The sequence below is a fragment of the Pinus tabuliformis genome, chromosome 1_1 (genome assembly GCF_031772625.1).
Source record: "Pinus tabuliformis cultivar Carrire ecotype Pingquan chromosome 1_1, CPIR1, whole genome shotgun sequence".
In the NCBI taxonomy this organism is placed as follows: Eukaryota; Viridiplantae; Streptophyta; class Pinopsida; order Pinales; family Pinaceae; genus Pinus; species Pinus tabuliformis.
The window spans coordinates 352,723,071-352,740,679 of record NC_142297.1 but is presented as its reverse complement, the minus strand read 5'-3'; the positions used below and the strand labels follow the sequence as shown (position 1 = coordinate 352,740,679).

Here is a 17,609-nt window from a genome sequence, read left to right as displayed (position 1 = left end):
CCCCATAAGCTTTTTTGTTTTTGTTTGGTCCATGCCAATCAATGTTTAACGTGCAAGGTAAGGGGAGTTGGCATTGGCACTGGGCAGTTATGAGGGGATCTCAACACCAATTTGCTCGCATTGAACTGGGTGTTGTTTTGTCCCTCGCAGTAACAGCCACAACCATCTCCTCCTGCCTGCTTTCAACTTTGTCCTGGGGTGGACAGCAATGGGATTACTGATTTCACATGATATATGTAACTGAAAAAAATTCATGAAGGATGTGTAGTGGAGTCAAGAACGCACCACATATATCCTTGCCAAGTGGTAAACAAAACTGAAACCAGCCAGACAAAGCTTCTTTCCTTGGCAATGCAATTATCAAACAAACATGATGTTTGCACAAGCTTTACCACCATGCAAGGGTACTGGTTGGGGTATTGACTCCCCGCAAAATCTTAATCGTTTACTACTCTCATGTTTCAGTTAAACTCAATCATCCATTCATGTACATGATATGACATGACGACATTGATATTATTTAGCTTAATTGCAGGTTTTGGATGATAGGCTTTTGCATTTTTGTTCACTTATCAGGGTAGGTATGTTGTGTCTTTTGCTTGTTTAAAATTTGTTTATAATTCATTTCCTTTGTGCATAAGTCTGTGCATTAATGTGGTGTAGCAAAGGTTAATGCCTGCAAGAATTGACAGTGTTAGTCAAATTTTTTTGGTTTCCTACATAAAAATCAAGCAGGTTTTGTTTTGAAAGCCCTTTTTTTCACTGCAATACAGAAAGTTGGTATGGAAATTTTAGCCTTTTTAACTGCGTGTTGTCAATTACATATTTGAATTCAAGCAGAATAGTGAATGTGTCAAGCATGTTATATCATATAATACAAAACAATACAAAACATTGACAATGATAATGAATATTTTCATGTAACATATCTGGAGTAAGATAACAACGTGATTGCTTTCTTTTTCTACAGTGCATTGAGCCTTATTGTTGAATGTGTCGAGCATTTTATTTTTCCGACTTCCAGTAATTTGGTTACTATCTAATGTAGTTCATCAACATTTTTCGATAAGCACCATGCTTATTGGTAGCACCATGTTGATTGGTTTGCTTTGAAAATTTGGTTACTATCTAATTCATGCTTGTTCTCTTGTAAACAAAAGCCTGTTGAATGAATCTACTACTATTATTTTCAATATCTTGTTCTTTTTTTCCTTCATTTCATTGGATAAATCATAAAAGGTTTTATTCAAGCTTTCATTCTGCCATTTTTTTGTTACTAAAGTTTGAAATATTTACATATTGCATACCTTGTTTTCACTAAAACAATTTGAAGGAGAATACCAATCATTCTCTCTATTGTTGGAAAAATAAAATAGCTTAATATTGAAACTTATCGTCTTTTTACTGTGTTGAATTTGGACTTGCCTCCATCCACTTTCTTAGTTGGGAACCTGAAAATTACTGTGTAGAATATCTTTCATGCAGATATCGAACTAGAAAACCTTCTGGTTGGCAGCCATGGAATAGTTAAGATTTCTGACTTTAGTGTTAGCAGGATGTTTGAGGTAAGAGAGTTACTCTCTGAGTGTACCTTCCTTTCTGATAGTGAGTGTGTTCTAAACATGACCTCTCAAACTGCACCATTTCATAGTTATAGACAATTACAAATGCCTACTGTTGACTGTTGTTAGGTGAGTATTTTTTATTAAATGTTAACGTTGGACAATGAGGATTCAATTACTGGGAGGAAATTTTTTACAAAATCCAGTGTTCCTTTGGATGTATACAGGGCAGCAATGAATGCCTACTGTTGACTATTGTTAGGTGAGTATTTTTTATTAAATGTTAACGTTGGACAATGAGGATTCAATTACCGGGAGGAAATGTTTTACAAAACCCAATGTTCCTTTGGATGTATACAGGGCAGCAATGATGAGCTTTGAAGGTCTCCTGGTACTCCTGTTTTTACTGCACCAGAATGTTGCGTAGGAAGAGTGCTTGAAACTTTGCTAATTATACAAATATCGTCTGCTCAAGATTTGGACAATCGTTGCTGCTAATTTGTACTGTATTCATATCTTCAATGATATATTGTCCATCTTGTTTGTTGTCAGATTACATTCTTATACTCGACATATATTATATTTTCAATTCATGCTTGTTCTCTTGTAAACAAAAGCCTGTTGAATGAAATGAAAGACCAGAGGAAAGGAAGAAAGGGTCACATGTTAAAGGACAGATACTTCAGTTGTCAAAATAGGCCTGACAATTTTTGTTGCCTGTTTTCAATAGGCTTGACATATCATGGTAAAATTGATGATGTGTAGGCATTGGGTGTGACACTATACTGCATGGTGTTAGGTTCTTATCCCTTCATTGGTGACTCCTTGCAAGGCACATATGACAAGGTAAATGAATCTCTGCTGCTTTTGACTTTTCAGACAGGCCGGATGGAGGGAAATACTTATTTTATTGTTGCTGATGGTGGCTTAGATTGTTCATGATCCACTTGTACTTCCAAAGGATATGAATCCAGCACTTGCAAACTTACGCGAAGGTTTTCTTTGCAAGGGTAAGTGACTTTTCTCAATTGAATGTTTTAATATCATATAATACAAAACAATACAAAACATTGACAATGATAATGAATATTTTCATGTAACATATCTGGAGTAAGATAACAACGTGATTGCTTTCTTTTTCTACAGTGCATTGAGCCTTATTGTTGAATGTGTCGAGCATTTCATTTTTCCGACTTCCAGTAATTTGGTTACTATCTAATGTAGTTCATCAACATTTTTCGATAAGCATCATGCTTATTGGTAGCACCATGTTGATTGGTTTGCTTTGAAAATTTGGTTACTATCTAATTCATGCTTGTTCTCTTGTAAACAAAAGCCTGTTGAATGAATCTACTACTATTATTTTCAATATCTTGTTCTTTTTTTCCTTCATTTCATTGGATAAATCATAAAAGGTTTTATTCAAGCTTTCATTTTGCCATTTTTTTGTTACCAAAGTTTGAAATATTTACATATTGCATACCTTGTTTTCACTAAAACAATTTGAAGGAGAATACCAATCATTCTCTCTATTGTTGGAAAAATAAAATAGCTTAATATTGAAACTTATCGTCTTTTTACTGTGTTGAATTTGGACTTGCCTCCATCCACTTTCTTAGTTGGGAACCTGAAAATTAATGTGCAGAATATCTTTCATGGAGATATCGAACCAGAAAACCTTCTGGTTGGCAGCGATGGAATAGTTAAGATTTATGACTTTAGTGTTAGCAGGATGTTTGAGGTAAGAAAGTTGCTCTCTGAGTGTACCTTCCTTTCTGATAGTGAGTGTGTTCTAAACATGACCTCTCAAACTGCACGATTTCATAGTTATAGACAATTACAAATGCCTATTGTTGACTATTCTTAGGTGAGTATTTTTTATTAAATGAGGTAAGAAAGTTGCTCTCTGAGTGTACCTTCCTTTCTGATAGTGAGTGTGTTCTAAACATGACCTCTCAAACTGCACGATTTCATAGTTATAGACAATTACAAATGCCTATTGTTGACTATTCTTAGGTGAGTATTTTTTATTAAATGTTAACATTGGACAATGAGGATTCAATTACCGGGAGGAAATGTTTTACAAAATCCAGTGTTCCTTTGGATGTATACAGGGCAGCAATGATGAGCTTCGAAGGTCTCCTGGTACTCCTGTTTTTACTGCACCATAATGTTGCCTAAGAAGAGTGCTTGAAACTTTGCTAATTATACAAATATCGTCTGCTCAAGATTTGGACAATCGTTGCTGCTAATTTGTATTGTATTCATATCTTCGATGATATATTGTCCATCTTGTTTGGTGTCAGATTACATTCTTATACTCGACATATATTATATTTTCAATTCATGCTTGTTCTCTTGTAAACAAAAGCCTGTTGAATGAATCTACTACTATTATTTTCAATATCTTGTTCTTTTTTTCCTTCATTTCATTGGATAAATCATAAAAGGTTTTATTCAAGCTTTGATTCTGCCATTTTTTTGTTACCAAATTTTGAAATATTTACATATTGCATACCTTGTTTTCACTAAAACAATTTGAAGGAGAATACCAATCATTCTCTCCAAAGTTGGGAACCTCCAACTCCAGTTAGGGCAACAAACCACGTAGAAGCAATTTCTCTCGTCCTCTAGGGCTCATCTTCATAGCTCTAGTACTAATTCTTTAGTGAATTACATTACACACATGATCTTCCAACACCATTTAAATACAATTGTACCACAAAAGAAACAACCAGGAGCCCGTCCCCCCAAAGCGTAAGGAGGTCGATGAGTTTGGACTTATCTTCTTTTTACTGTGTTGAATTTGGACTTGCCTCCATCCACTTTCTTAGTTGGGAACCTGAAAATTACTGTGCAGAATATCTTTCATGGAGATATCGAACCAGAAAACCTTCTGGTTGGCAGCGATGGAATAGTTAAGATTTCTGACTTTAGTGTTAGCAGGATGTTTGAGGTAAGAAAGTTGCTCTTTGAGTGTACCTTCCTTTCTGATAGTGAGTGTGTTCTAAACATGACCTCTCAAACTGCACCATTTCATACTTATAGACAATTACAAATGTCTACTGTTGACTATTGTTAGGTGAGTATTTTTTATTAAATGTTAACGTTGGACAATGAGGATTCAATTACCGGGAGGAAATGTTTTACAAAATCCAGTGTTCCTTTGGATGTATACAGGGCAGCAATGATGAGCTTCGAAGGTCTCCTGGTACTCCTGTTTTTACTGCACCAGAATGTTGCCTAGGAAGAGTGCTTGAAACTTTGCTAATTATACAAATACCGTCTGCTCAAGATTTGGACAATCGTTGCTGCTAATTTGTACTGTATTCATATCTTTGATGATATATTGTCCATCTTGTTTGTTGTCAGATTACATTCTTATACTCGACATATATTATATTTTCAATTCATGCTTGTTCTCTTGTAAACAAAAGCCTGTTGAATGAAATGAAAGACCAGAGGAAAGGAAGAAAGGGTCACATGTTAAAGGACAGATACTTCAGTTGTCAAAATAGGCCTGACAATTTTTGTTGCCTGTTTTCAATAGGCTTGACATATCATGGTAAAATTGATGATGTGTGGGCATTGGGTGTGACACTATACTGCATGGTGTTAGGTTCTTATCCCTTCATTGGTGACTCCTTGCAAGGCACATATGACAAGGTAAATGAATCTCTGCTGCTTTTGACTTTTCAGACAGGCCGGATGGAGGGAAATACTTATTTTATTGTTACTGATGGTGGCTTAGATTGTTCATGATCCACTTATACTTCCAGAGGATATGAATCCAGCACTTGCAAACTTACTCGAAGGTTTTCTTTGCAAGGGTAAGTGACTTTTCTCAATTGAATGTTTTACAGAGCAGATTTTAGTTTTAAGAGTTGCATTGCTGCAAATTTTGAAATTCACCATAATAATAAAGCTGCCACTATTGGATTTCACAGATCCGAAGAAAAGGATGAGCTTAGAGGCTGTTGCAAGGCATCCGTGGGTTATGAAGGATTTCATGTCAACTGTGCAGGTTTTGGGGAAATGTGAACAGGATAGCTCCAGATATCATTCTGATCATCATGAGCAAAATGTAGCTTCCTCTGAAGCATTGTCAAAATCAGTTTAACAGGGATGGTTATGGTTTTTATTATTACATATTTCATGGCTGCTTAGTCATGGAAGAGATGTTGTGGTTCTTCAGAAGAGGGGGTTCCTTTGCTCATTGTATTTATGTTGAGTTGCTCTATGATGCTTGTACATTGTATCTGCCTGTATGACTTTAGATATTCAACGACATGCTTTAGTTGGACTTCCTTCTAATGCAATTGGGACCTCAAAGGAATATTATTTGACAGTTCTAACCATGCAAATAATAATCAAGAATCACATGATATGGTGGCTAATGTTCAAACTTCAAACTTTCAAAGCACTTCACTATCAAGAGCTCTGGGGGAATTCTTCAAGATATTGGTGTGTCAGTTGCAGATTATGTGCTAGTAAGGTTGCAGCAAGCAAGTTCAGTGTCTCTGTTGTAGAATATGTGCTGGTAAGATGTAGCAATCAAGTTCATCATACTAGGAATTCCCTGGTGTAATTCACAATAAAATAATATTGCAATTTGTGCATCCTCCTTGTAAAAGGATGTGAGGCGGAGGGTTTTAAGCACCTTGTGCATGTAATAACTCTATTTATGATAGCTTATTTTTTACGGCTTTGTGCAACCCGTTTTCAAGCTAGGTTGGTTTCCAGTCCAAATATCTGCAGAGATCTTGGCCATTTCAAATTGATCTAGAATTGGTCAAGTTAGTTTTCTTGTAGTCGAATATTATAAAGACCTTTCCTTTTATGGTTGTGGTACACAACTTGACAAGTGTAACAATAGAAAGGCAAGCTAATTGTGTGGCCAGGTTTTTGATGGTAGTGATGGAACTATCCCTAAATAAAATGGTTATATGTGGCTTCATATTTAGATTGTGATTTTTATTGGTTATATGGGGCTTCATATTTAGATTGTGATTTTTATTCTTATCTATTGATGATGCATCTGTATATTCACAAACGAAACCCAATAGATTCATTGCTGATTTCTTGGAGGTGAGGGTTTCTATAACAAGATGATTGGTACCAGAAAGCCACCAAAGATGCGAGTTTGAATGGAGGATTTTGGGAAATCTCTAAACTGATTTTGTCTACTCATTTGCTACATGGCTAAGTTTGATCAGATTTCCAGTCGGTGCTTATACCAATCCATTGAACTAATAAGAAGGCATTATGGTGTTGGTATTAAATGGCTGATTGAACTGTGGAACCTTGCTTGTGGATTGAGTTCGATTCCTTTTATATTGGCCTCTATTATTTAGTTATTGTGCAAGAAGCACTGGTAAGGAATCAGTGCTTCAATTTATGCAGTGATGTATGAATAGCCATTTCATGTTTTTGCTTGAAATTGCAATATCCATCTTTGTCTGAGCTTCTAATTTTAGGCTTTTGCAAGTGGGGTTAAAGTTCAGCAGTGAAGATGGTTGTATGTTAAGGCAACCACTAAAGTTAAATTTCTTGAGCCATGAATAATCAATTGGAGCCATGTGCAAATCCCTGGGTGATTTTGGCAGAAAAGTACGCGCTGTCATGACATCTTAACCAAATTAAAGTCCTCGTGTTTAGTTGTTTGCCCCTCAAGGGCCACTTTAATTGTTCAAGTGGGCTGCTTCTTGTGTCTGATTCCTAGGCATTGTAATGTTTCTATCTGAGCTTTAGAAGGAAGCGATTTCAAAGAAAAATTGCAATTATTCTAGAACTTGGAACTCAGATAGTGAAGATTGCAGATGAAGAGAGTTGAATGGGGAGATGCTGGAAATTTCGGGTATTGTACAAACTTGAAATGGTAACTCGTAAGTCAAAATTGAAATCTATATTACAGTTTTTGTATTCATTATGTATTCAAAACCAACTGTTTTTCAGAGCTGTGACAGGTGGTTGAGGCTCTGAAATCGGGAATCAGAGCGCATATTTTTCAGAGTCTTGAGGTGACCGACTTGGACCCGGACTTTGATACCTCTTAGAAACTCACTATTCAAAGTACACCATCGGATACGGTTGGGGAGAACATCGGTGTTTCACCCTTCACCTGGCTCTGACGGGTTCGGTGGTCCGTTCGGGCTCTGATACCACCTGTCACGCCCCCAATCTTTTTTTTTTCTAATTGGGCGGTGCGCGGCACCACCGAACGCCCAATCTTCCGACCGCACGTTTATGGACTACGCCTCAACCACAAGTACTTAACTTATTATTACCACACGCATTAATCTTTATGAAATATCAATATTCAACATAAATCAACACTGAAATAATAATCCACACAACACGATTTATGGGAGGGGCAACTCCCCAAGAGTTCGCCCAACCAATTTGTATTATAATCACTTTACAAAGATTACAATCGGTGCGCCGGTCTTAAGTCTCGGCCGCACACCCAACAATATACAAAGAGGCGTCGGGCAAATTCACGACCGCCCTTTTACAACTCGGGCAAACGCCCGTTTGCTGCTGCACGACCGCGGCCGAGTTGGTTCGCCCGAACGCTAACTCGCCGGCCGGTTCGGCACCTCCGTCAATATACAACAGTCCAACCACGACCTGTGGCCGAGTTGGCTCACCCGATCTCTGGCTCGTCGCCGGTTCTGCGCCTTTACAAATGTGCAACGACCCAATTGTTTACAGCTGCACTGCCCGCGGCAGGTCTCGCCCGGATTCTGACTCACTTCCGCCGAATAGAAAACAGGCCACCCGCCCGTTTAGTACCACACTGACCTGCGGCCGAGTTGGCTCACCGGAGCTCTCAACTCGCCGCCCGGTTGTGCACTGTTGCTTCCGCCTTTGTGCGCTGATACTACCCGAGGTAGTTCGCCCGAGCTCACCTCCAATCCGACCCGCGCACTTTGACGTGTCACCCTGAACCAAGTCACTGCGACCAAGATCTGCCTCCCGTTTACTGCGCTCGAACTGTTTACTTGCTCACTGGTTTCAACTGTCCCCACGAACTGTTTACTTGCCACTAGTTTCAACTGTCCTCACGGTTCAACTGTTCGGCCTCACCCGATAACCCAACCTGCGTTCAACTCTAAGGATTCGCACTACAAGAGAGTGCGCATTTCTGTTCCTGTCTTTTGCGTATGGAGAGAACGCTCAAGACTTCTTCGATGCCTTTGTCAACAATGAGCTCGCCTTCTTATAGTCGCCCAGCTCACTTCTAGGGGCTTCTATTATTTTGGCCGACGCCCTTGCTTTAACTCCACGAAACCCCGAATTATTCTTGAGGGGCGGGTCGGCCCTTGCTTTAAGGCAAGGCCGACCACGCCTTTATAACTTCGGTCCTGTTTCCTTAATTCGTGAGCCTTCTGCCCACTGTTCATCGTAACCCGCGCCTTTTGTTTCGACTGTTGCCCGTGTCTTTGGCTCGCCCGCGTTCACTCGTGTTCACGTTCTTCGCCTTCGTCCATATCTTCAGCTCGCCCACGTTCACTTGTGTCAGCCTTTGCCTATGTTCTCAGCTCGCCCGTGTTCATTTGTGTTCGCGTCTTGCCTCTGCTCATGCCTCCAACTCGCCACTTATCGTCTGGGTATGGTTCGCCCTTGTGTCGCCCACCCGTTTGGTGCGGGTCGCCCTCGGGTCGACCTGCCGATTGTGTAACCGGTCCTTCGCACGTCGCGCGTCTCCGTTCACTGTCGCCCACACGCCCAGTTCACTTCTGCACGATGTGCTGTCTTCGTTTGCTATCGCCCGCGCGCCCAGTCTGTTGCTGCCGCCTCCGTTCGCTGTCACCCGACTGCTGCACGATGCGTCCTGCCTTTGTTCACTGTTGCCCGCGTTCGCCAATGTGTCAGTTTGCCCGGCGGGCGGGCGCACCTTCGCCCAGCTCGCCGCCCAACCGTCGTGTGTCTGTCTGCCCGGCGGGCGGGCGCGCCTTCGCCTGGCTCGCCGCCCAACCGTCGTGTGTCTACCCGACGCGCTTCTGCCCAGCTCGTCGTTCCGTTCATGTGCGTTCGTCCGGTGGGTGGGCGCGCTTCTGCCCAGCTCGCCGTTCCACCCGACTCCCGTGTGTGTTCGCCCGATGGGCGGGCGCGCTTCTGCCCAGCTCGCCGTTCCATCTGACTGCCGTGTGTGTCGGCCCGGTGGGTGGGCGCGCTTCTGCCCAGCTCGCCGTTCCACCCGACTTCCGTGTGTGTTCACCCGATGGGCGGGCGCGCTTCTGCCCAGCTCGCCGCCCAACCGTTGTGCACGCCCTGCCCAAGTTGCTAGGGCGTCACACTCTCCTCCACCCGAAGACGTTGTCGACCCGACAACTTATCCTCCGCCAAGGTGGATTCTTACTATGGTGTAGGCTCCCTCATGCAAGGTGACCGTCAACCTGCATAGCGTCTGCTTCCACCAAGTCTGCTTCAAGTGTTCATCTTACTGTCCCATGCCCAGATCTATGGGAACCCCCATTTTCTGCTGCACGTCTTCATTCCTGTCCAATCTTCGAGTGAGGGCTCATTGCCTTGAACAGCCAACAACGAGCCCACCCCCCCCTTTGTTTTTAAGAAGATAGGAAGGCCAGGAAGCTCCCTCCCTGACTTTCTTCAACCCATGTATCGGACTGATACCGGGTCCTCAAGTAATTATGCACAGCCTCAACCTCTTCGCCTGTGCAGCCAATCTTGCCTAGCTTGTCTTTCGTCAGTTGAAAGTCGTATATGCCCATAGCATATCTGCAAAAGTCAACTATCCCTTCAGGGTCCCTGCCCTCATAATCTTTACTAATTATAGCCTTCGAAGTAGTGCTCGGACTCGCTTCCTTTGTAATTTCCTGAGGAGGATCTTTGGTAGGATGAATCCCCAACAAGTATTTCCAAGTTCGCGAGGCCTTTTCTCCACCCCCTTTGTTGCCCTTTCCAGCTTTCGCAACAAAGTCAATAAGTTTCCTTTCCTTCGTTGTTTGGACCATACTCCCAAATCCTCTTAGCTCCGCATCCTCATGCCTCACGTTCGGATCTTTGGGATATAAGGTCATAGAAGCCATTCTTGGTCGGTATCCCAAGCAACTTCTTCTATTCATTGGTACCATCTCATTCTTCCCTCCAACTGTGATTAAGAGAAGATCCCGGGTCATCATCGGTATGGCTTGAGCGAGTCTCATAAAGTCCAGTCCCAGCACCATAGAATGGTCGTCCATATCTACAACTCTTAAATCGAGCTTTCCGAACCATGATCCAACCCTTACTGTTGTGTTTTTTAATACACCGTCAATAGCTTTGATGGAAGAGTTAACCGCCTTGAAGGCGCTAAATTCACTTTCCATCTTTGCTTTCTTCCCAAATGATCGTGCCGCCTTTCTACTTACGAAGCTGTGGGTGGCTCCCGTATCGATCAAGGCTGCAAATTTTTTTCCTTTCACGGTTGTTTGCACAAAGCTTAGCTTCAAGGAACCGTCTTCCTTTGCTGGCTTCGTCTTGCGTCTTACTTCAGCGATTTGTTTTAAGAATTCGATCTCCGAAGGGCTGTAAACCTCCCGCTTCTTATCGACATTCCTCTTAAGGTATCTTACTTCCCCGCTTGGTTCTTTTGAAGTACTCGGCTCTGGTCTGACTTGAATTATCTCAAGTTTCTCCTCTGCCGTGCTCTGTTCAACTGCACCAGCCATGTGTTCATCAACCATATCCATGGAGTTAAACTTTCGAATGTCCTCTGGATGCTCACGATAACGTTTTTCTTGCTTGTCAACATAGTCGAGCTCTTCTTGTTCGATCACGACCTGTTCCTTCTCAAGAAGTTTCTTCTCTATTTCTCCTTCGATCTCCTTAACCTTGATCTCTAATCTGGCACTCTCTTCTCTTAAGCGAGCCCTTTCCGCGTAGAGTTCTTGAAGACCTTGTTTATTTTGTCGGGTTCTTCTGTCAAGCTTGTCGAGTCCCACACCCATCATGTTCTCGCCCAAGCTTTTGAGTTCTCCGAGTTCGTTTAGCAGTTCTGCACAATTCTCCTGGAATTGTCTGTTCATTGTTCGCATCGTGGCCCAGTCAGACCTCCTCTGCCTCCTATATTTCAACACTTCATATTGGAATGCCGCGACCGCATCATGATCTTCGTTTGTCATGACAGCTTTATCGACTTTCCCCATTGATCCCCTGCTTTAGAACAGCAGATTCACCTTCAATTTTCTTTCAACCGAGACAACCTTGTCTAAGCTAAAAATACTTCGAACCAGCTCGCTGACCGAGCTCTGATACCACCTGTCAGTGGAAATTTGAGTCCGTAGAACTAGATAGAACTAGATAGAACTAGATAGAGTTGCAGACCAAGAAGAGGAGGTCACGAGAACCGAGGATGCGGAAGACTTGACTATGATAGAGGATTGGCTTGGAGATAATCAAGCCAAGTCCGAATCGTGCAGTTTAGAGACATGGAGGGACACTTATGATGATGAGGACCCGATGGAGGTAGCGCTTGAAGATGTTCAAGGCGAACCAGGATCGGGTGGCTTTCACATGGGAGGCAAAATACAAGGTATGGCAGATTTTGAAGAACGTAAAGGGAACCTCTTGGACATCTTATACAGGTTGGAAAGGATGAAAGGAGGGCATCCCCGAATTCAGGATACACTTGAAGCCTTGGAAAAAGGTGTTAAAAGGGAGCTTCTTCAACTCGGTTGGACAATGGAACAAGGTTGGGCAAACCCGGAAGAAGAAGCCGTAATAGATGATGTTGTTGCAAACATGATGGAGGATGGACTTGAAGCTGTTCAAGTTGACCCAGGATCGTGTACATGGATGGAGGAGGTCACTCATGTGGAGGAACCTCATATTGGTAAAGTAAGTGTGGATGCTTGTTTTTCATTTGATCATTTGGTAGATGGATTATGTGTAGAAGATGGCAAGACCAGCTTGCTTGAGCATGGAGACTTCTTACCATGGATAACTATGGTGGAACCTCATATGGGGAAACAAGGATCGTTGGTCGATGCAGGACTTGTTGGGGCTACTTGTGACCTTATGGTTGAAGGTGCAAGGGCTCGTGACAAGGGTGGAACTTGATGATCGTTGTGGATGATTGGGTCATGCTTTAGCCACATGGCTAAGTGCCCGGCATGACCCTTGGACGGATTGGAAGGGCACACCTTTGGGTGGACTTCTCATGGTCACTTTGGTGAAGGAGCTATGATGAAAGGGACCCGTGATGATGACTTCTCATGGCCGAAACCAAAAGGTAGTCTTGGTGAACCTTTGGTGGAGGAGCTATGGAGAAGGGACTTATGATGACATGATGATATGGTTGGTGACCGAGTTCACTAAACCGAAGGTTGATTATTTGATGGAGTCGTGAGCAGACATGGAGCATTCTTACCGCATGGAGGCATATTGGATGCTTGGGTATTGGATGGCTTGAGGAGCTCATGATGACATGAGTTCGTTGTGACTTTTGGGACATCATATATGGTGACTTAGAGGTCTAATGCATTGAGGAGCTGAGGTCAGATGACTTTGATGCAGTATGGGATGCATACTTCCAAAGTACATGTGTGGGCATGGCTTGGAAGAGTGACTTGATGTGGAGGACCGATGAGACACTTTGAGGTGATGGGGTCACGACGACGATGATGATGATCTTGGTGAAGAGTCACTAAGGTTGGCATGTTGTCGGGACGACAACGACTTCGGGTGGAGGAGAATGTGACGCCCTCGGGTCTCGGGCAGGCGTGCACGATGGGCGGGCGCCCTCGTGCACGACGGCGGGCGCGGGCGGACAGACCTCCGACACTTGGACGACCCGTACACGACGGGCGGACGACACGGGACGAGCTCGGGTAGACGAGCGCGGATCGGGCAGACACACACGACAGTTGAACGGCGAGCTGGGCAGGAGTGCGCCCAGACATACACGGCGGTTGGGCGGCGAGCTGGGCAAAGGCGCGCCCGCCCACCGGGCAGACAGACACGAAGGCTGAACGCAGGTTGAGTTATCGGGTGAGGCCGATCAGTTGAACAGTGAGAACAGTTGAACAGCGCGAGCAAAAGTAAACGGTTCAGTTGAACAGCGCGAGCAAAAGTAAACGGTCCAGTTGAACAGCGCGAGCAAAAGTAAACGGTTCGAGCAAGAGTAAACGGTGAGGCAGATCTTGGTCACGGTGACTTGGTTCAGGACGGCACGTCGAGTGCGCAGGTCAGGTTGGAGGTAGAGCTCGGGCAAGCTACCTCAGGTTGTATCAGTGCACGAAGGCGGAACCAACAGTACGACATTGGAGACACATTGGCCGGATGTGGCCAAGTGTCGAACGAGATGTAGGAAGCATTATAAGAGGCTTATACACATGTAATGGGACAGCCATTAAAATGTGAAGAAGAACGTATGGACAAAGGACTCACGAATTAAGGAACACAAGACCGAAGATTTATGCCCTTTGGCGTGGATGGCTTTGCGCAGCAAAGGCCGACCCGCCGAAAGGGATAGACATGGCAGGTGCAGATATAGCATGTGGACGACATGTTACAGAACTCATGTATGGGACTTTATAATGGAGCGGCCATTAAAAAGGAACATATGATAATAAAATATAAAATGGAGATAATAACCATGTATACGGGGCTGATATGCATGATGGGAGGACCATTGAGACATAAGGAAGAGCGTATATAATGGAGAAATGAAAAGAAGCCAACATATGTTATATGGAGCCATGCGTGGAGCAAAGGGCGAAATATAATATATGTGAAGAAAGAAATAAAATATATTATACGTAGCTTATGTGGATATAATGGAGTAGCCATTATATTATAAAAGGAAGTGCGTATATGAATGGAGAATAAGACAAAACAGTCACTTTACACCCAAGGCATGAGTGCATTACACATGGCAGCAAGAATGGGCGTATGTGATAAAGCATGGGCTTATATTGAGAACCGACATACTTTATGGAGAGATAATGTATGGAGGTTCATTAAAATAATATAAATTAAAATGATACGTGGGCTCTTTATGTTAAAAGATGGAGTCGGCTTAAAAGAGAGCAACCCCTTTTACGCATAAGAGAGAAACGTATAAATATGAGCGTATGAGAGCTCATTTGGATCATCGATTATTCGCTCAATATCTCTCCTTCGCATAAGGACAAGGAGTGCGAATAAGACTTGGAGAATGCGCATGTCTTATGCGCATTAAGTCAGAAGGAGCTTCGCATATTTCGGTGGCTGGTTATGTGGAAAGGAGATTCGGTTGAGGAAGATTGGAATTCGAAGTAAAGGACTTCGCATATTTCAGTTCGACCTGCGTTATATGCTCTCGGTTGTGAACTGTTAAATGGACTTGGTTGAGGACGGTTGCGGACAGTTCATGGACGCATTCGTGGACTGATAATTGCCACGGTTGGAGGACTGTTCTAGAGCCTCGGTTGAGGGCTGTTTGGAGGTCACGGTTGGGACAGTTAATGGTCACGGTGGACAGAGATAATAGGCGGAGTTTGGTGCAGGTTTATGCAAGCGGTTCGGTAAACCGGGTGGGTACCCGCTTGCATACAAAAGTGCAGAACTGTTTCATGAATATGGCATAGTGCAGAGGTTTGCGCAGAGGCATCTTGTGAACGGTGGCACGGTTTTTATACATAAAGGCAGAGGTCTGTGTTGTAATATTTAAGTGTGGCCGAAGGTTTGTCGGCACACTTGTTTATGTTGTAATTTCTGAATATTTGATTCTGTGCGGCCGTGATTAAGTCCGGCGCACTGGTTGTAAAAATTTGGAAGTGGTTTATAATAAAAACAGTTGGGCGAACTCGGTTGGAGTTGCCCTCCCTATATACGTGTTCTTATTGTTGTTCGGTTGTGTTAGAAATGTTATGATTGGAACAGCCATTAATTATTCATATGGGAATACATTGGTTTATGAATGTAAAGATTAAGATTTGTATGGTTATGATATAATTAGTCGATGTTAAGTTATCGGTTTGAAGATAAAGTTAAATCAGTAAACATATGGTTGTTTCGGTTAAAGGCGTAGTCCATATGCATGATTAGTGAAAATTGGTCGTGCACGGTGGTGCCGCACCCGCCCAATTAGCAAAAAAAATATTGGGGGCGTCATATAGGGTGAAAAACGGTCATAGTGTGAAGGTATGAAGGTAGATGACGCCCTAGTAGTGACCGGTGAAGCGCCCTTAGTAATAGAAGGATGAACAGGACTAAGGTTGAAAAAAAAGTCATCTACCCTTTCCACACCCTTTAGGGTATTGAAAAAAGGTTCAAGCTAAAGCCACAGAAGGTTGACTTAAATCAACAGAAGGACGAAGGACAAAAGGAAGGGTATGGGTAGTTAACAAACTGAACAAGCTTGGGATCTCAAAAAGTCAACTTAAATCAACAGAAGGACACAGGACGAAGGGCAGGGTATGTGTTGATCACAAAATGAACAAGCTTGGGATCTCAAAAAGTCTGATGACTTTAAGCTCATCTTCTACCTCAACTCCCAGACCGGTCAAACATCACTTTAAAATCTAGAAGAAAATCTCTTCGTATTGTGGGACCCCTTGTTGATAAATACCACTTTTATTAGAGTTACACACTGACCTAAAACTTAAATTTAAGATGCATTACCACATGATCTTATATTTTGGTGTTTGACCTCTCCGGAAATTTGAGTTGGGAAACATATGAGTTTTAGGTCACGCAAATTTATGGACACCGGGTAAGAGGTTACACAATCTTTACGTCACGCCCTAAGATTGGTAATTCCACTATCAGAGCTCAGGGGTATAATGGGATCATGGTTGTGGTCGACCGTTTTTCCAAGTATGCTATCTTTGTTCCTACAAAGATACCCTGTGGAGCTGAGCGGACAGCGGAATTGTTCTTTAAGAACGTAGTGAAGTATTGGGGAATGCCGTTGAGCATAGTGTCAGACAGGGACCCACGGTTCACAGGGAGATTTTGGACAACATTGTTCAAACTGGTCGGGACAGAACTATTGATGAGCTCGAGTTACCATCCCCAGACTGATGGACAGACCGAGAGAATCAACGCGTTGCTAGAAGACTACTTGCGACACTATGTGACAGCTGATCAGAAAAATTGGCCGGAGCTCCTGGATATTGCTCAGTTTAGCTACAATCTCCAGAAGAGCTCTGCAACAGGGTACAGTCCATTCGAGTTGGTAAATGGGCAGATGCCGGTTGCACCGCATACTGTAGTAACAGGGGGCGTCTTGAGGAATCCTCATGCGAAGAGATTCATGAAGGCATGGGAAGAGACCCTGGAGTTAGCAAGGGTGCGCTTGCACGATGCTGCAAGGAGGATGAAAAAGTATGCTGACCGGGGGAGACGGGAAGCACGCTTTAGTGAAGGGGACATGGTATTTCTCAGGATTACCGGAGAGCAGTTCCAGCCAGCTCGGTCATCTGACATGATAATACCCCAAGTCACCTGTATGCGGCCCTTTCCCGTATTCAGTTTTATACCCGGGCTAGCCTGAGACCTGTCACGCCCCAGGTCCCTAAAGGTGTTACGCGTGGGCTGCACCCATAAGTTACGCATAACACCTTTAGGGACCTGGGGCGTGACAGGTCCAATCTAAGTCACGGACTGAAGATTGTGCGTATAACTCTTCATCGTTGCACATTTGTAAAGGCGCAGAACCGGCGACGAGCCAGAGATCGGGTGAGCCAACTCGGCCACAGGTCGTGGTTGGACTGTTGTATATTGACGGAGGTGCCGAACCGGCCGGCGAGTTAGTGCTCGGGTGAGCCAACTCGGCCGAGGGTCGTGCAGCGGTAAACGGGCGTTTGCCCGAGTTGTAAAAGGGCGGTCGTGAATTTGCCCGACGCCTCTTTGTATATTGTTGGGTGTGCGGCCGAGACTTCAATCCGGCGCACCAATTGTAATCTTTTGTGAATTGATTATAATATAATTTGGTCGGGCGAACTCTAGGGGAGTTGCCCCTCCCATAAATCGTGTTGTGTGGATTATTATTGCAGTGTTGATTTATGTTGAATATTGATGAAAGGTTATGTTAATACTTCATAAAGATTAATG

The 17,609-nt window shown here is 43.3% G+C and overlaps 1 protein-coding gene and 1 long non-coding RNA gene across 4 annotated transcripts; both read left to right on the top strand.

The window, feature by feature from the left end:
• Positions 1-1,439: 1,439 nt before the first annotated feature.
• Positions 1,440-2,572, top strand: LOC149213040 (uncharacterized). Its single transcript, XR_016250296.1, has 3 exons — positions 1,440-1,565; positions 1,923-2,408; positions 2,494-2,572. It is a non-coding gene; the product is annotated as an uncharacterized LOC149213040 (long non-coding RNA).
• Positions 2,573-4,312: 1,740 nt separating this feature from the next.
• Positions 4,313-6,386, top strand: LOC149213039 (serine/threonine-protein kinase GRIK1-like). Of its 3 annotated transcripts, XR_016250295.1 has the most exons (5): positions 4,313-4,518; positions 4,743-4,883; positions 5,113-5,228; positions 5,314-5,392; positions 5,510-6,386. XR_016250295.1 is itself a non-coding variant. In XM_089390702.1 (4 exons), exons 2-4 carry the CDS (start codon positions 5,172-5,174, stop codon positions 5,680-5,682), a joined length of 309 nt encoding a protein of 102 aa, XP_089246828.1. In that variant the 5' UTR covers positions 4,618-4,883; positions 5,113-5,171; the 3' UTR covers positions 5,683-6,386. The 3 variants fall into 3 exon arrangements, 2 of the variants coding, with proteins under 2 accessions (XP_089246828.1, XP_089246827.1); XM_089390702.1 differs by lacking the exon at positions 4,313-4,518 and having other exon boundaries at positions 4,618-4,883; XM_089390701.1 differs by lacking the exons at positions 4,313-4,518; positions 4,743-4,883 and having other exon boundaries at positions 4,890-5,228.
• Positions 6,387-17,609: the final 11,223 nt, after the last annotated feature.

Excerpts from the sequence above, each read along its gene's own strand:
- LOC149213039 (XM_089390701.1), top strand. The coding sequence starts at position 5,013 with ATGAAAGACCAGAGGAAAGGAAGAAAGGGTCACATGTTAAAGGACAGA. Across the intron at positions 5,229-5,313 it reads TGCAAGGCACATATGACAAG|ATTGTTCATGATCCACTTAT; the intron begins GTAAATGAATCT and ends ATGGTGGCTTAG. Across the intron at positions 5,393-5,509 it reads CGAAGGTTTTCTTTGCAAGG|ATCCGAAGAAAAGGATGAGC; the intron begins GTAAGTGACTTT and ends TGGATTTCACAG.